Source organism: Psittacula echo (genome assembly GCF_963264785.1).
Source record: "Psittacula echo genome assembly, chromosome: 12".
Lineage (NCBI taxonomy): Eukaryota > Metazoa > Chordata > Aves > Psittaciformes > Psittacidae > Psittacula > Psittacula echo.
In genome coordinates, this window is record NC_137747.1 from 7509491 (window position 1) to 7528763 (window position 19273).

The following is a 19273-nucleotide window of genomic DNA, read 5'->3' on the forward strand; positions in this document are numbered from 1 at the left end:
ACCAGGACATAGGTATGGAGGTGGCAGCAGGCAGAGGAAATGCTTCTGGATATTCCTGCTGGTTTGATGCAGTGAAGTCATTCCAGCGAGATCTCCATCACTCTGAATGGAGCTCTCACAGAAACAGTTATTCCTGGGAAATTTCAACAGTGCCTAAACCAGAGTGGAGTGAAAGAGCCTCTTCCATTCAGGAGAGTAGCTTGAACCCCGCTGGAAATGAGGATTTGCATCCAGGCATCCATATCCAGGATCTGCACTGCCAGACTTCGCAAGGCTTCACACGTGAGGTTTGGGGCTCACGTGTGAATTGCAGTTCAATTTGAAATGAGTTAACTCACATTACATTAATCTGTTTTGGGTAAAAGCATTACATCAAGCCCCAAAGAATGATACGAGTCAAGTTAATTCTTTGGGTATCAAAGGTACAGAAAGTTTTCCATTTCAGAAAATCGCATTTTTCCTTTCCTGCTTTTCATTATTTGCATAATTTGCATGAAAATAATATCTCTGCTTATGAGCTTTTGCCCCCACTGCTTTATTATTCACTCAGAACAGTTGTTCCTCGTGTATGATACCATTGTTATTTGCTATTGAAATGATTTCAATGCCACAAAAAGGATCAAGATTTCAAGTGAGGAGTGAGCAACAGGCAAACCTGATCACCTCAGCAACAGAAGTCCTGTTTCATGCCTGTGTCTAATTATACCTAACGAGGCAAAAAACCTTGTCACAGAGGGAGTGATACATTCTCCTTCCGAACAAAGTGTATGGGCATGATGAGCAAAGCCGAAGGGTTGTGCATTTATTTCAACATGCCAGGTGAAGTTATTTGTTAGGCTTCAATGTCAGGTTCATATAAAGGATGCTGTTGTGACAAGGACCAGCAGCTTGGGGGATCTGAGGTGCTTGGACCCTTCCCCATTGCAATCTTCCATCTTGGCAGCAACTTAGAATCACAGAATCAGACTGGTTTGGGTTGGAGGGGACCTTAAAGCTCCTCCAGCTCCAACCCCTACCACGGGCAGGGACACCTTCCATTAGAGCAGCTTGCTCCAAGCCCCTGTGTCCAACCTGGCCTTGAACACTGCCAGGGATGGGGCAGCCACAACTTGAGCCGGGTGGGTGAGTGCTGGGGTAGCCACGGCTCTGCCCTCCCAGTGCCACCTTCCCAACCCTCCATTCATCTCAGCAGCAGCAGAACAAGCCCCCAGGGGACATCAGTGATGTCTCATCGCGCTGCCCCATGACCGGCCCAAGAAACCCTTAAGCTTGACAGCAGCGGGAACCAATTCTCCCCCGAGCCAAACCCTGCGGCCGCGCCCGGTCCCTCAGGGAACCGGCTCCTCGCTCAGGTCCCGCCCCCCGCGCTACGGGAGCGGTGCGGCCCAAAGCCGAGGTAAACTCCCCTCGGGAACCTCCCCTTGCTGCAGGGAAGGGGCCAGAACGGGCCTGTCCCGCCCCGCCACCCCCGCCTCCCGGCCAGCAGGAGCCGCTGCGGGCGGCGCGGCCATGGGCGAGGCGGAGGGCGGCTCGGCGGGCGCTGTGGAGAAGCCGCCGCTGCCCGCGGCGGGGCCGGGGGCCGCCGCGGCGGTCGCTGCCGCCGTTGCAGCCGCCGCCGCGGCAGCGGCCGCCGCTCCGGAGCCCGGCGTGCCGGCGGAGGAGGCGGTGGTGGTGTGGAGCCCCGAAGTGGAGGTTTGCCTCTTCCACGCCATGCTGGGCCACAAGCCCGTAGGTGAGAGCAGGCCGCGGCCTCGAGTAGCGGCGCTAACCGGGGAGGAGAACCAGGCGCTGGGCAAGGGTCGGTGCTTTGGGCCCGGATCCGCTGCGGCTGCCGGCCGAGGGCCCCGGGGCTTTTACCGAGCGCAGCGGAGCTTGTGGGGAAGGCGGTGCCTGTCCTGCCGCTGCCCAGCCGCTCCTGCCGGGGCACGGAGCCAGCCAGCGGGCCCGCCTCGCTCCCTCCGCCATCGCCTTTCTTGTCTCGCTGCCTTACGCGTTATTAACCTCGGCTGTGACTCACACAGCCTCTCTTAAAAGCTGTGGCTGCGGCTGTATATCAGCGTTACCCAGTAGGGCACCCTCAGCCCCTCTCCAGAGCAGCACCTGTAATGTAGGGTGAAATACCAGCCCCCAGAGCTCCCCGTGTTGTCACACTTTTCTTCTATAATGTATGACTTCCTTGTAACAATAGGATGTGGGGTTTATGATTATGTGGCATAAAGAAAGTCGCATTAATTGTATTGAGTTCTTCCCCCAGGTGTGAATCGCCATTTCCACATGATTTGTATCCGAGATAAATTCAGTCAGAATATTGGACGTCAGATTTCATCCAAAGTGATTTGGGATCACTTGAGCACCATGTATGACATGCAAGCTCTTGTGAGTATAAAGGGTGGATGCAGCCACCTTCTTATTCCTTACAGTCTGAGAGTTTCAGTAGGCCAAAATCACTGGGCCTGGCATACCTACTAAGAATTATGTGGTGTTCAGTGAATTGATGGGGTTCTCCCTGTATAAAAGTACATTAGGTGGGAGACAATAAAACCAACACTGATTTGTGTTTTGTTTTGTTGTCCATACTGTGTTGTGACTTAGTTTATTAAAGTTGCCTAAGTGCTGATCCAGCAAATGTTTGCAAGGATAACTTAAGTATCAAATAAGGAGGTTATAGTGTGTTTGCATAAGAATTTGCTGTGTTTGGTGTCCAGAAATTATCTCAAGTATCTCAACCTTAATAATCAGTTTGACACCAAGAGCCTCCTGATATCTAATGTCTGAAGTGTCCTGTTAGGAATGATTTAGCTACTAGTTGCATGTGAAATAGAACTTGAGGTTGCACTTCTAAATCCAAGTTAAATTTGTTACCAAAGTCATTCATAGAGACCTTTCTTTTCTTTCTCAGCACGAATCTGAGATTCTTCCATTCCCTAATATAGAGAAGAATTTTGCTCTTCCTGATGAAATGATTCAAGAAGTGAGAGAAGGTAAGATGTCATAGGCATCTCTTGTTCTTGGTTGCTTGGACCGGCAAGGATCACAGTGCTTGTACCGTTCATATTCTCAGCTTCTGTGAATGACCACTGTAGCAGACAGGCTAGGATGAGGTAGAGACCTTTGGACAAGTGCCGCACAGTATTTCTGTGTTCTTGGGTATCATGTAGATGGGATGCTAATATATCACAAACATGTTCTATTTATACCATTTACATGTAGCTTCTCCTGGGTAAACACAAAAGATGCTTCACTGATGTTCATTTGCAGAGTGAAAGGCAAAATGTAGTTCATTGCACTGTGAAATCATCTCTCGGTAGTTTTACCTTCTTGGGATTCAACTACCTCGCTCTTCCAAATCTCTCTCACTCATGATAAGCCTGTCTGTATTGCCTAATCTAATGTGCAGCAGTTTGACAGAAGCTTTAGATTGAGCAGTGAGAGCTGGATTTTCAAAGTTTAGCAATGTGTGTTGCTTGGTACTGTTACCCAAGGTAGGAGCTACAAAGTTCAAGCATCACCAAAGGAGTCCGAGGGATATTTTAGACTACAGCTTCTTGATTACTAGGTTACACTAAACTTTACACTAAAAATTCAGCATAAAAATCACAGTATAGCTAAGACACTGCAATATGTTTTATCTGTTTAGCATTTCTCTTGCTTCTTGTTAATTTCAATGGAACTTCTTGACATGAGACATTATCTTGTTTAGTGCTTCAGTATGCCTGGACTGTTAGCTATATTTTTGCTGGCACAGTGCTGAGGAACCTTTCTAAATTACGGAATGTTGCACTGAATATTTGTTAACACCATGTACATACGCTGAGGCTACTAATCCGGAAAGAACTACCTGGTTCTCTAAGAGTCTAACCATTGCTAACAATCCTTTCTATAGGAAAAGTAATGATAGAAGAAGAAGTAAAAGAGGAAATAAAAGAAGAGATGGAAACACATGCAGGTCCAGAAGAAGGTAAATTTGTAACTCTCTACTGTGTAATACGAGATTAAAAACCAACTGTAACTCTTGAGAAATTAATGTCAAAATGTAAATCCCAAATCCAATGTACTTTGTGATTTGTATTCAGACTTAGCATATGCTTGTGCCAAGAACTAGAGTAATTCCAGAATGCACAGAATAAGCAGTTGCCCGCATCTGATACTTTGAAGGATTTCTCCTTTGCTCCTAATTCATGTGTGCAAAGTTATATAGCTTTGGTTTTAATATGTACTTAACAAAACCCTGGGAGCCTGAAGTAATCGAAGGATCTCTGAAAGAAAGTTGAGACTGAAATACTCTGTGTTAGGATCTTTGTAGTCATGGGGAAAAACATGGGCCTATAAATCAGAAAAGATGCTTAAATGGGAGGGTGGGAAGAGTGGGGTTTCATCTTATTTGCAGTATCTTGCTTCTTACAAATCTTAAGGCTTATTTTCCTAACACTTTGCTGTAAAACAAGGTCAAATGTGAACACTAGAGATCCTGCTATTTCCCTTAACAGGCCAAGCTAACTGTTAACTATATAACTTTATAATATTTATATCACAGAATAAGTGGTGTTTTAAGATGGAGTGTAATAAAAGATTTAAGAATGTATTTTAAAAAAATATATTAAATTTCATATTCTGGGTGTTCAGCTTTAAAATCTGTAATACCAAATGTATTGACTTCTGCTGATGATAAATCTCATAGATCGGTCCTCTGTTCTGTAAGTGTTCCTCTTAAGTATTTTAAGTGCTGTTTAATTCCACTTACTGAATTTCATTTTTTGCCTGTCTTTAAAGCAAATAATAAAAGCAAGATGTGCCTTTCTTACAGAAGATTTTTCCTTGAAACATTAAAGTAATATTTAAACTGTGGTTAATTATGCTGAGAATTGCTTGGTTTGGAAAGTTTGATGTAATATAAAGAAGTTTGATGTCACTTCTTGTTTGCCTATGTGTATGACTCTGATCTGGAATCATTACTTTGATCCTATTTCAGTTTTTGCACCCTCTGGAAGTTTAGGAAAAACAACTGAAAAACCAAGCAGCAAAGAGAAAGAGAAAACTTCATCAGATCCTGGGTCCAAAGAAGGATCTGATAAGAGGAAGCGCAACAGAGTCACTGAAAAAGTCTTAAACGCGAACAGTAATCCTTCCAGCCCCAGTGCTGCAAAGCGGCGCAGAACTTGAAGCAAGCTGTGAAAGAGAGAAGTCAAAACTGGAACATGAGGAGGGAACAGTAAAAACGAGTAGCAGGATACTCGCTACGTAAACTTTTGGAGGAGGGGATAAAAAAGCCAGGTATTTGAAGAGTCTGCACATTGGCTTTATAATCGGAAGACTTTGGTGTTCCTGATGTGTTCTCTGCTCAGCAGTGAGTGGCTGAGTGACAGCTACCTTCTCAGGGCACTGGGAGTGAAAGCTGGCAGTGTCCAGAGATCATGAATATGTAACAGTTCCTGTGGCTGCGTTTCAAACGGGTAACACACCCTGTGTCAGCATGGTTCCTCCAACAAGTGCTCAGTGAAACATGGAGCCTCGGTTCCTGAAAAGCAAAGGTTGTTTCTGTAAATTTGGGGTAGTTGTTCCTGCCTTTGCTTTGTTGCTGTCTTTGAATCTTACAGACCCTCTGAGGGTAACATTTGGCCGTTTTACTTAATGCTAACATAGTGTTTGCATCAAATGCCTGACTTTGTTGGTTCAGTGAAACCAAAATCCTAAATCCACATAACCACTGGGTTATTCTCACTGCATTCTCTCGTCCCATTTGCTGGAGGAACCTTTATTTCTTTCACCCTTAGAGATGTAACATTTTTCAATCTTCTAAGTTTATATCCTGAAGTGAAGTGAAAATAATGCCCCCAGATAGAACAGTAACTGTCCTAAATACAATACCCCAATGTCACCTGTAGGGGATCTGCTGAACCTGGAGGTGTTGCTTCATCCATTTATAACACAGTAGAATGTAATGGAGAGGTTTGTACTTCATTATTTATTGTTTTTTTAAAGCAGTTTTAGTAGGTGTTAATGGAATTGGTATTCCAAAATGTTACTTCTGTTGTAAAACTTCAGAATCTTCCTGACGTTGTAATGCTTCTCTTTTATATGCTAGAATATTCAGATTTGATGAAGTTCTTATTTTTGTGTTGTGCAAAGATGGACCACAGTCAACAAACGTGTTAAATGGTGAACGAAGTAGACTGACAAGTTACTGTATTTGTTTCACCATATTAGCTACCAGTTACTAAAAAGAAGAATTACTTCTTGATTCGTCAGTATTGCCTTCAAAGTGAGAAACTGGGAATCTACTAGTTTTTGCTTGTATTCTAGGTACGTAGCCAAGGTCTGGTCTGCCTTATTTGCTTCACTTGTTTTATGCCAAGAATAAATTTGACTTGTTTTTATTTTACTAAATGGTAATTGTTGTGCAACTTGATTAAAACTTGGTCCAACTTATTTTGGAAGTTGTTCAGACACCTTGTGCCTTTAGTGAAATTGGTTTTACTAACTTTGCCTAGACTTATGGACTACTACCCTGTTATTTCTAGAAGATACTTGAGAAGATAATCCTTGCCTGCTGAGCTTGAGAGTCAGGTTGCTCTGAGTTTACAAACTAGAGGATGATCTGTGTTCTAACTAGCAAGAAGCAGTTATGAAGTACGGCGTTAGAAGGTCAGAACTCTGTCAAGGTGCCCACTGTAACTGCTTACAGCCTGATGCAAGCTCACTTGCAGACCTTTAGGGTCTGAAATAGTGGGGCATAAAGTTGTTCATGTCACCAAACAAATGAAATGCTGTGAATTCAGTGCTACACTTGGATAATCCCTGCAAAATATCGAGGAAGGTACCTGCCAGCTGCAGAGTTTGAGGGAGATGGTACTGGTGTCTCAGAGATTTTCTGGGTGGGTAGAGATTGAACTTTATAATCTTGAGTGAGGAAGCTCCTGGATTTCATTTTGATGTTTAAAATGAATGTATTTGGTCTGATCGGGTTCCTAGAGGTTGTCACTTCTCAATGTCACTTCTCAATCTACCATCAGAGTGAGTGCTGGGAGCTGAATGGTTAACAAAGCTGTTAAGTTTTGCTGTTTCCAAAGTTCTGGTTACTTTGTCCTGATCTACATAGATCTTGGCCATAAAGTGCAGATTTTGTAATTTCCAGACCTCACAGCCTTGGGGATAAATCCTTTGCATCCAGGGGATTCTAGTCAGTTTATATATATATATATATATATATATATATACACTAATGAGTTGTTTTTATAGCTAGATTCCTGCCAACATTAACATGTACTGGTGCAATCCCCGAAGCAGGGAGAAGCCTACTTGGGATTTGCTGGTCAATCCAGTGACACAGGTATTTTAGGAATTGCTTGGTTGAGAAGTTAGATATTGGGCAAATGTGAGTGCTTTAAATGACCTGTGTGTTGCCGCTCCTTCCTTCCCTTCCCTGGCAGCAAGTCCTGGCTTCTTGGGAAGGTTGTTCTTGTATTCATTCTCCTGTGAGAGGAATATTGCTGTGGAAGGAGTCAGTTTTTAATGTGTGAAGCTGAACACCCAGGAGTTGCTGAACTCCAAGGGGAAGAGGAAGCTCCATTACTCCAGTGTTTAGTTTCCATCAGCAGTCACCCCGGGACACACACACACACATAGAGCCTATTGGGGACCCCTTACAGTTGCCCATCCCCGGTTGTATGTCAAAGCGCAGGAATACGTTTCCTTCCGTGTTTCCTTCCGTTTTTCCTTCGGGTGGACGCACGAAGGGGATGGATCCCGTGAGAAACGCGGAGCCACCACCGGCGTCAATGGAGCGGCGGAGGGACGGCGCTGCGAGCCGAGAGGTGACCAATGGGGCGCGGCGCCGCAGGAAGGAGGCGTGGCCTTCCCGCGCTTCCTTCCCTCCTGTCCCGCCCCACGTGCTCGCGCTTTGTGCCGCGCAGCTCTTTCGCTTTCCCTTTCCCGTCCCCTTTCCTTTCCTGTTCCCGTCTCTCCCGCCGCGCTCCCATGGCGGCCAGGCACGGCTTCGGGGCGCAGGAGGACGAGGCGTGCTTCTGGGAGTACGACTCCACCTGGGAGGAGGAGGAGGAGGAGGAGAGCGAAGGAGAAGAGGAGGAGGAAGAGGATGGCGGCGACGAGGGAGAGCTGGAGGCAGCAGCCGAGGAGGATCCGCAGGATGAAGGCGAGCAGTCCGCGCTGAGCTGGGCGCGGAGCTGCTGGCAGGCCCAGGTGGGTCTGGGGGTGCGGGGTCCCCGCGGTGAGGAAGCCCTTTCTGTCCGCTCCGCGACTGTCCCGGTCCCGCTCGCTGCAGCTTTCCTCCCCGTAGTGCTCAGCAGAGGGGTCGGTACCGTCAGGGTTACAGCGACCCTCGGGATCAGCTCAGGTACCCGCGTGTGCGGGTGATGCGCACCCTGGATCCTCCCCGGCCACCCCCTCCTCTGCTGTCAGTGTATGTGGGCTGCTTCTCTGCAGTTCCTAATTTACTATCAGGAACTGGAGCAGCTTAATTACTGCCAAAAAAGTAAACCTTTTTTTGCCCTGGCAGTGATTTATAGCATGTAATTTTGTCCTCGTCTCCTTGAAGCAAACGAGACGTGACCTGAGGCCCGTTCAGAAACGAGCTCTGGGGTGGTGAAGGCAGAGGTGCGATGTGATTGTATGACCCCTTAAGTTCCATTAGACCACCATGAGTTGGGTTTTAATATTTCTTTCCCCACCATTCCCTGTGATCTGGATACTTTATCCCATAAATACAAGTTCCGTACCACACCTGCCTGTCCATCGCATCCTGATGACCACTGGATTTGATGTTATAACATCGATGTTCTTCAGGTGCTCCTTGGTGTGAAGGTCTTTGTCGGCATCTTCATCTCTGAATGGTGGCCTTTTCTATGCTCTTTGATGCCATCCATAAGAAGCCATCACATAACGTGGTTTTTTCCCTAGGGAGCATATTTAGAGCAACTCTAAAACCAAAATACCCATCAATGTCTTAAAACCTGCAGGTATGCGTACAGCAGTTATAGTAAGTGAGGTGGTGCTGCATAATGTGAACAGTTGTGCCTCAAAATAATCTTGATTTGAAATAAAAGGAATTTGTTAGTCTTACCTGAGGTTCCCATATTTAGCATCAGTGTGTTTGATGTGGAGTGTCAGTGATTTCTTCTACAGCATCACTTTGGCAAATGCAAAACTCGTGTCTCTGTCTTTCAGTGTTTCCTGGGTCAGTCAGAACACACTCATTTTAGTCCTTTAACTCCTCCCCTTTCGGAGAAACGGAAACTGATCATTCACTTGAGTTTCATTTCGGTAACTCATCCCTATTCTTTTACTATAAATAGGCAGATAAAACTTTCTAAGTAATACACTTGTAAAGGAGTTTAATGTTAAGCTTTAATTTTTTAAATAAGCATTAAGATATTAAAATAACCCCCCTTTAAAAAATATAATTCTGTGCAACACAGTATTCCAAACACTCATAATTCCTATAAAAATACACACTCTATCCTTTGCAAATAAAACCAAAGTTGGAATGCAGCAGATGGAGATGCCCATGCATGTCCCTGTGTCTTCATGGAGTTTGCTGCAGGGAATGTGGTGAGGCCTTGGCTGTGCACCTGGGTCTGTGCAAGGTCACAGGTATTTCAGGTGGAATAGTTGTAAAGCTTAAAGAGGCAGAGATTGCCTTTGACGTGTTCTGCATTGTTTGAGGGCACACTGGCAACTTCCTTCTGTATTCTGGTGTTGTCCACATGTTTTAATGCCTCCACGACATTCACATGATTCCTTTTTGAACGAGTTTCTTCTTCAGATGTTTTTATTTTCTTAGAGCTACTTCTGGATTGTGACCACTCTAAAAGCAAGGACCAGTTTTTCACTCCAGTGAGTGGACTCCTCAAACTTTGCCTCACAAAGGAGGATCCTTGTCCCTGAGACTTGCAGCCCTTGGAATACTCTTCTGCATCTTTAAAGAGTTCTTCCATCAGCAATGAACACGTATTCACCTCTGTCTGACAGTGCCTGAAACACTTTTAAGGGCAGTAAGAGTGGATACAGAAAGTAACAGTAAATTCTGTGATGTCCATTAAAGCCTTTACAACCTGCCAAAGGCTTGAATCAGTTTCCTGAAGTAGTTCCTACTTCTGCTTGGATTGCGCTAATTCTCATTCTTCTCCCCTCAGCCTTCATGGTGCACGCTATTGCTGAAGCTGCTAATGTTTTCATTCAGTACTGAGGTTAGAGGGTTTTATTGTTCTTCTTTTCACTGTGTGCTTTCAAAACCAACCCAAAGTTCTGCTTTTATCTTTGCATTTCACTCGTGTCTCTGCAAACCCTCCGTGTTAGTGGATTGAAATTCCTGCAGGCATCTTTTCAACCCTCTTGCATTTCGGGGCTTTCAGTGTCTTACGAGTGAGCATTGAGAAGCTTGGGGTTTGTGCTCATTTTGTAAAGGTCTTTCTAACTTGGAAAGGGAAGGTTATGTTTCTGTGGGGCTTAAATCGAAGTTTATAGAGACCCAGAAGTAACACCTGCTTAGAGGGGGGGCTGAGCTTTGCTTTCTTTGCTTCCCCATCTTGTTCTCTTCCATGCTGAATTTCGGGCAGAATGCCTTTGTCCTGGATCTGGCTTCTTCCTGGATAACCCATACAGCACTTTGCATCTGTCTCGGTATCTGCACATACTCTGCAGCAACCCAATTGTGTTTCAGTCTGCTGTTAGCCTCTCCCACCTGACTCTGTTAGCGGATGTTATTTTAGAGCATGAGGTGTAAAGAATATCTGGATATTGGTGCTTCTGTAGCTGGAAACAAAGTGTTCGTGAATTCCACGTGTATGAGGATTTCATCCTTGGGGTCCAGAAGTCAACAGCATCGATGAATTTGAGTGCTGAACCCCAGCCTCTGCTTACATCTTGAACAAAAGAATGATATTGGTCTGTTCTGGCTGAACACATTTCTTAGTCTTGTTTTGGCAGCTGCTTGCTTTTTTATCTGCGTAGCAAAGCTTTTTATAGGTGGGTGCATTTCTGCAGTCTGGGTGGGTTCTGGGGATGGACACCAGCGCTTGGATTGGACCATGCGTCTGTGGGAAGTTCTGCCACCTATTTTGGTCTGTGTTGTCGTGGATAAAATAGACGTGTGTTGCAATACACACAGGCAGTATTTTAGATAATCACAAGTTACTACATTTAAAAACCAACTTGAGCTTTGTTTAATTCCTGTCAAAAAAAATGGGAGAATCAGTGTGTCTGTGATTAGTAAATGTATGTTGAAAACTCTACTCTGCATTGATGGCTTCCCTCTCTGGATAAAGGTTTGATGTCCTAAATGGTGGGCGTGCTTCATGAATTAAATATTAACAACCAGCAGGGCAGCAGAATGGATGACTTTATTATAAGGCATTACAAAATCTAATCCAGTTCCTGCCTTAATAATGAATGAACCAGTGATCAGTGTACACTAGAAAGTGGTTTTAAGAAGTATCTCATTAAATTAAAGAGTAACTTGCTGCTTCTTTCTTCTAAGTTTCTTAAAATGCTTGTTTTGCAACAGCCTGCCCATCTTATCCCATCTCACAAAGACCCTGCTCTTGATGAGAGCTGGTATTGAACACTTTAACTGCACTGTGCTTGCCATTGGAAGCATCCTTGTGTTCATGAGCAGTCTGGTTCATTTTGATGGTTCTGCCTTGACAGGACACTTTAAAGCACTTTAACAGTTTAGGACAAGATGCTCCAGCACTCAGCAGCATTGAACCTGTCTGTGTGGCTTGTGAAGTGTAACGAAATCTCTTATTGAACTGAGGCACTGTAAAAATGCATTTGAAATGAAGTCATACTTGCAACTTCTATTTCTATGGAATTCAGAGGAAGCAATGAAGGTGTTCTTTGTGATTTCTGTCTAAATGTTACATTTGAGATGAGTCTGGCACACGTGTAGTGAGGAAGCTGACACCTAATTATCAGGTGGACGTGGCACCACAGCTTTTTCTCTATGGCAATTTGAATTATGAATAGAATCAAGTGACTTCAGCTGTAACTAGGTAAATCTGTCACTTGGCAACTGGTAGGGATCAGGTGAGTCACCGCTGTGGGTATTCTTATTTCACTTGTTGTATTAGTCAAGTTTGGTTTCAGGATGCTTCAGCTGAATGCCTTTTATTTGTAGGAGCCAAAAGCAAATTTGTCACCGTTGTTTCAGCGGAGTTTTCAGGTAGGCTTAACGTAAAGTTTGGTTACTTGGAGACATGAGCGATGATGAAGATGATAATTGGAACAGAATTCCAATAAAATAAATATCTCAATGTGACCATATGGCTCTATTACTGTGCACTGTCTGGATCAGCATGATGTTGAATCAGCAAGGCTGCTCTTGAGTGTAGAGCAACAATGAAGAAAACTTTATTTCAACGATGTCTGCAGGGAAGGAGAATCTCGAATATAAGGAATATTTCTACATCCTATATTCAACAGTTTTAAAGTCTGATCTCTGTCTTGCTCAGACACAGACAGGCAGGCAAGGCTTAGCTTGTCTTGTTTTAAAACCATGGAGTCAAGGAAGAAAATGACATGTAAAATATTGGGGATATCCAGTGAGTTCTGAGCATTTCTGTGGGAAAGCCCAACTGGGATAAAAGATACACATAAAACATGAAGCCCTTGACTAATAAGACTAGAAAGAAAAATAAGTGTTTTGGCTAAAGGAGATAATGAGAACTTCTCATAGGCCAAAGTTGTCTTCAGGAATGTAGAGAAAGGACTGCAATAACAAACTGGCTGGTTTGGAGGAGTGGAAATTGATAGGCAGGGGAGTGTGTGTAGGAGATGCCAAATTCAGTCAGTGGATTTTGTTTCTTTGGGTTTCCTTTAGAAGACAGCTTTATTCTGGATCTGTCTCTTTCCTTCAGTTCTCAGGCAGACGCAACTGGAATGCAGCAGAAGACTTGCAGAGATACAGACGTCAGTACCCGGTATGGACTAAACTATGATGCTCGGACTCTTGTGGCTCTTCCTCATTGCATGCTCCCTTTAGGAACACATTCTAGAGTTTAGGGCACCTTTTAGTCTTTACACTGACAGGCTGAGAGCCTTTAAAGGATTCGTTTGGGAGGGGGAAGGGATGATGTGTGTGTGGGTGCATCAGAAACAAGCTGTTACTTCCCCAAACACATTTCAAGGGTTTAGCTTGAAATGTTTAGGAAGAGTGAGGGAGTGCAAGGAGGAGCACTGAACAGTGTGGTGAATAGGAGCAGTGAATGCTGCCTTTTAAAAGAGTGTGCTGCTTGTTGATTTCTTGTTCTCATTGCCAGGATTTGATGGAATCAGAAAATGAGGAGGAAGAAGAGATGTTGAACTTAAGGTTTTATAAAAATAAGACTCGCTTTTTGCCCCAGGGTGAGTGCCTTGTGTGATAACTGATGCCATCTGCTGCAGCTGGTTGAATTGATGAGAGAGTACCTTGATCCAGGTGGGACACTTACTAAAAACCCCAAACAAACAAAGCACCACCAAAGAATCCCTCACCTGAACCAAAGCACCACCAAGAATTTCCCTTTGAAAAATGGCCTTGCTCCTGCTCTATGTTCCTTAATTTTCTCTTTGGTGGTAGAAAATGAAGGTATTTTTCTAGGCTTGCCTGGTTGTCTCATTGGAGAAGCCAGTACCTGTATGCAGACACCTTGAATGAGTGGCTAATTGTAATTCTTATTTGGCATCATTTCTTCTTGCCTGACTTCTTCCTTTTCTCTCCAGGTTTGTTTATTGAAAATCTGCTTGAATCTTGGTGGAACAACTATGAAGTTCTGGAAGAAAACCATTCTTACATACAGTGGTAAACTGTCAGCATGAATACAGTGTCTGTCTTTAGCCGTGCCTTTTAAGAGTCACTTGTATCTCTATTGCTGGATTCAGCTTCCCAAATGACCCAGAATTGCTCTTCAATGAAACCTGAGTCCACTTTATTTCAATTGAGTTATATTCTTCTGGAAACAATGCAGTGGAAAGCCTGAAGACCCAGGTTTGCAGTGTAGCTGCGGCAGTAGATCTCAGTCATCCTTGGTTTTACAGCATACTGCAGAACAAGAGAGACCCAGAGAAGCAAAGTGTGTTATCATTGGTGTAGACAATGCTTTTATGAGAGAGATTTGTCTTATAGTGAACTGTTTCTGTATCCATAAGGATGTGAGTTCTCCAAGAGATGTCTGTGATATCACAGTTTCTGGAATCTTTTTAGTTTAAACAAATGGGTGCCCTAGTTGGATAGCGTCTTTGCTCATCTGCACTGAATATTTCTTTCCCTTCAGGCTGTTCCCTTTACGTGAACCTGGGATGAACTGGTATGCCAAACCACTCACGTGTCGAGAAATCCAGGTGCTTAAAGCTTTTGTCTTTTGAGATCTGAAGGATAATGGGATTTTCTCTGTATTTGGGTCTATAGAGTTTTTTAAATTGCTTCCTTGGGCTGTAGTGAGAAGGGAGCTCACTTGAGCACTGTTAAGAATCCTCTGTCTTGTGTCTGCCAGTAGCTACCCAAGCAAATTAAATGCTAAGTGATATGGTAATAAAATAAGCCTTGTTTATGATTCAGGTGCAGCTTAAACTGGTGCAGGTCATGAGGGAGTTGCACCTTGTACTCATCGCCCTGTCTTGTTTTCAGGCCTTTAAGAAGTCCAAGGAAGTTATGCAAAGATTTATCCGTGCTTATCAGCTCATGCTGGGATTTTATGGAATCGTTCTGGTTAACGAGGAAACTGGAGAACTCAAGAGAGCAGAGAATTGGGCTGAACGGTTTCAGAACTTGAACCGGTGAGTGTCTGTCTGTGCTGCTGCTCATTACTGCAGGCAGGCTCTTTGAGGAGAAAAGGGAAGTCAAGAAAACCCTCAGCCCTTGAGGAATGGAGGCTTTTACTGGTAGGAAAGTTAGCCAGTTAAAGTCTTTTTAACTTGGCTCAGCCTCTGTAGGTCATCGTGCTCTCTGTGACTTTAAGTGACAAGTGTAATAAGTAAACCAGCTGAGCCTGGTGTTCTTTTCCATCCAGTGCAGCTGTTAACAGCAGGCATTCTTCATGCTGCTCTGGCTGAAATACAAAATACAGACTAGGAGATGTTAACATTTGCTCTAGCAGAGCTTATGTTTTAAAACATATTTTAAGCAGGAATCAACTGAGACATTGCCGCAGGTAGGCAAATTGCCTTTGTAGCATTTGGTTAAACTACAAAACGCGAGTGTTTCCATCTGCTTCCCTGCTTGTTTATTAAGACACCTTAATGTGTGTAAGATGCTTGGAGTCCTTGGTTGAAAAGTGCTCTGCAACTTGATGGTAATGGTTTTATATTATTGCAGGTCTCATCACAGAGATAGCCATGACCCTCCGTATTCCAGTGCCCTTCATGATATTAAAAAGGGCTCTAAAAGGCCCGGGCATGCTCACAAAATAAAAACCAGCTGCAGGGTCACTCAGGAACGGGAGATTAGGCTGCATGGACCTGTGTGTGTCTGACCAATATGGTAGCTGTAATCTACTGATGCAGAAAGCCAGAACCTCAGGCTGCTGAGGTTGATCACCTCAACTACATGGAAAGAAGGTGCTGCTGAAGGCAGGCAGCAGCAGTAGGTGCTTTAAAAGTAAACCCACCTGTACTCCCATCTGCATTGTCAAACAGTCCGTAATAGATGATGGTCAGTAATGCACTAAATGTTTTGCAGATAGCCTTAAGGTTCATATTGCCTTGTAAGGCTTTCTTTTAACAGCTTTGCTTCTCCGTTTCGTTTAGGTTTGGCCACAACAATTTGCGGATTACTCGCATCCTGAAGTGCCTGGGGGAGATGGGATATGAACATTATCAAGTGCACTTGGTAAAGTTTTTCCTAACGGAAACTCTTGTTAAGGAGACGTTACCAAATGTCAAGAGAAGTGCCTTGGATTACTTCCTGTTCACCATCCGGAGCAAACAGAAGAGGAGAGAACTGGTCCACTACGCTTGGCAGCACTTCAGACCTCGAGACAGCTTCGTGTGGGGGCCACGCCACAAACTCTTGAAGTACAGACCCCGCTCTGCCAAGTCACAACTGCAGCAAAAGGCTGAAGATAAACATGAAACTCCTGGTAGAAAATGTGATGATTCTGTGGATCATCAGAACCAGTCCCCAGAGGAAGAGCAGGAGGCTGGAGATGCTGCAAGCTTGCAGCCAGAAGTGAATGATAAAGATGTGAAAGAGAAGATAAGTGAATGTCCTTTGAAAGGAGGAGGTGATGAGGAGGCGAAAGAGGCTTCGTTTACCCAGCAGGAGGAGGAGGAGGAGGATTTAAACAGTGAGGCTGAAGAAGTGCAGGGTGCAGCAGAGAATGATTGCACAAAGGAGAACAAGAAGAGAAAACTGGATGCAAATAGGGTAGATGCTAACAGTGGACCATTGAAAAGCCCTACTGATATTGAAAACATTTCCCATAACCTGGGAGAATGTGCAATTGATGCAGAAATCCCCTCCTCAGCTCCACTCGTAGAAGCAGAAGAGGACAAGGAAACACTGAAAGAAGACAATGCAAGCACCAAAGACTCGGCAGCACTGGAGAGCACTGATGCTGCTGTGAAACGGAGGAAAGTTGATAAAAGAACATCGAGAAACAGACCATGCAACTTGGCCATAAAACTGAACATGGGGATCAAGTTAAATCCATCAGTTGCAAGCGCTGAGGCTGAAAATGACAGTGAGAAAAAAGCAGCTGTGGATGTGGTGAGTGAGAAGAGCGGTGGTGATGCAAATGGTGGGGCTGTGGGACCCCCAGTTGATTCCAGGCTGCCCAAGTCTGGCTGGACTTCTCCAGTAAGTGATGGCTTGGAGTTGAGTGGAGATCGAGTCACAGCAAGGAGCGATGAGCACCACTGCAACAGCACATTCCTGCCAGGGGCAAGTGAGGTACATGGGGTAGAACAGCATCAAAAGGCAGAAAATGCAAGTGAAAAAGAGCAAGCCAAAGTCACAGGCAAGAAACATCCTCCAGAGAGTCTTAAGCAGAGCATTGCATCCCCTTGTCCTGAAGAAGACAGTACTGAGGTTGCAACACCCAAACAGGAAAGCTCTGAGTGTGCAGCAGAACCTGATGAGGAGCAGATAGCAGCAAGTGACACCAGCACGGGAAGCACTTGAGCAAGCAGAGATGGCACTGCCCTAACTGCTAGGAGCCAGCTTGGTGGTTTGGATAGCAGAAGTACACAGAAGAATAAACTTCCTTTGGGCTGATCGAGGCCTAGACCCTGTCTGACTTCCACTCTTCAACTCTTTTTTAATCATCTGTAGTCATTTCACTGGGATCCAGCCCTTGGCTACCCCTAGAGAGGAAAACTGATTTAGTCATTCCCGGACAGGCTGTGTCCTGTTTCTGGTTTTTATCTGGTTTTCAGGACTATCTTGGAGCAACAGGGATTTTTGCACTTTGATTCTGGTATGTCCCCTCTTAAAGAGGCAAGCAGAACTGGTCTGTTCCCTTGTTTGAACTAGTCAAGTTCTTATTAAATACATGGTGTTTAATGTAAGGCAGCATGACGTACCTTGCCGAAACTTTCTATTACCATGTAACTTCTATTTGTTATTTTGGAAGGCTGTACCTTCCCAGAGGATTTATTCCTGGCAAAGGTGCAGTTCCCCCAAAAGAGAAGAGTATATATATGCATTTCACATCATGTAAGAGTATTGTTGCCTCTCCTCCGATAAAGAAAGTAGGTTTGACTTTAGACTGGGGTAAAAATGCCTAGTCAAAACTGCTCTCTGACCAGTACTAAACCTTGAAGAGATACTGTTCTGTAGGGTGCAAAGTGCTGAGTAATGTGTTCCCTTTACCAACGCTGAAGTGGCTTTGTAGTGCTTGTTGGAGTCGAGTATGAATTGTCTACTGGCTTCTAAGAGAAGAACCTTCAGACTTTGCTTAGATCTTTCCATTTATATCCAGTGTTGGTTCAAAGCTCTTCCTTCTTCAGTTGCCAACATAGAATACAGTATTTGTCACTGCGTTTTTCAGACTTTGCTGTTAAGTTGCAGTGATCTGTTGGGGATTTCTCTCTTTTCTGCATGATGTCAGATTTAACCCAGTTCCTAGGAAGGGCAGGATTGTTTTACCATTGGTGATCAGTGAGGGCATGTTGGAGTGCAACATGTCTGGAAACCACTGGGCTTTGTGGGGCAGATAATTGAAGCTTTAATTGCAGGGGGGGTGCTTGTCTATTTACAGCCCTCAAGAATTTACTCTCAGACCTTGCCAGCTATTTGCCTGCCTTTAAGTTCCTGACCTCCCTGTTAGCTATTCTGCCTGACTTACACAGCATTCAGCGAGTCTGAAGGGGCATTAAACCATTTAGCACTTTCGCTCCTAGAGGTTTACAACAGGGGACCTATTTCGTGAAGCAGAGGAAACCATTCCCAACAGCCAAAAGGTCTGGACTTGTTTGCTCAGATGGTTTGGTTTAGTTCTGGGGTTTTTAGGTGCTGTTTGCTTTGTGCAGGAGGTGGCTAAAGGCTTGCCTGCATTTGCAGGGGGAAGATGCAGTAGCCTGTGCAATGTTGGTGTTTTTCCTCTCTGTTACAGCTCTGAAGAAGCTTCATCTTTGAAGGAGTTTGATCTGTGACTTGTCTTCCCAGATTAGTGGGTACTGATCCAGCATGCCAGGTACAGGTCTGCAGGCCTAACGTCTGATGTTCGTGGTCACACACATGCTGGAAAAAGGCTTTAATGCTTTTAAAATGCGGCTTCTTTTTCTTATGAACAGATGGAGTTACAAGGCCAATGAGAATACGCTGAACTACAGATATAAATACTTGAAGATGTTGAGTGAAAATTCGTTCATAAAAGATTCATAAAAAAATTGTTAATTGTGGCTTTTGTACAGATTTATAGTAATTTTCTTATTTAATGAAGTTTTCATTGTGAATACGTGCTCAGCCGGGGCATAGATCATAACTCTTGTTAGGGTGATGTGTGGTTTGTCTTTGTGTTTAATGGGGTTTCACTGTGAGCCCTGGTCTGAAGTGCTCAAACCAAACCATTCGCGATCGTGTTCAGGTTTGATTTTGGCTGTCGGTGTTTGCAGTGAGTTCACAGGATGTTTCCAGCACTCGGAGCTGTATCACAGAGTCTGTTATGTTAATGTCACCTATTAAAGCATGACTTCAATGTGTACCAGTTTCTACTTGTTTCATCTTTGAGGGTAGGACATGACCACATTCATCTACCCCACCAGAGGACACAAGCATAGCGGTGTCTTTGTGGTGATGCTTTCTGAAGTCACTGTGTCCCTTCAGCTGTGCCCTCCCTGC

At 44.4% G+C, this 19273-nt stretch overlaps 2 protein-coding genes across 2 annotated transcripts; both read left to right on the plus strand.

Annotated features, from left to right (window-relative positions):
- Positions 1-1509: 1509 nt before the first annotated feature.
- Positions 1510-6320, plus strand: MRGBP (MRG domain binding protein; the record flags this gene model as incomplete). Its single annotated transcript, XM_080628154.1, has 5 exons — positions 1510-1732; positions 2255-2376; positions 2900-2981; positions 3884-3958; positions 4970-6320. 5 exons carry the CDS (start codon positions 1510-1512, stop codon positions 5158-5160), a joined length of 693 nt encoding a protein of 230 aa, XP_080484280.1. The 3' UTR covers positions 5161-6320.
- Positions 6321-7972: 1652 nt separating this feature from the next.
- On the plus strand, positions 7973-18751 carry OGFR (opioid growth factor receptor). The gene is made up of 7 exons (XM_080627569.1): positions 7973-8196; positions 12873-12935; positions 13275-13359; positions 13717-13795; positions 14268-14334; positions 14621-14769; positions 15739-18751. Exons 1-7 carry the CDS (start codon positions 7975-7977, stop codon positions 17111-17113), a joined length of 2040 nt encoding a protein of 679 aa, XP_080483695.1. The 5' UTR covers positions 7973-7974; the 3' UTR covers positions 17114-18751.
- Positions 18752-19273: the final 522 nt, after the last annotated feature.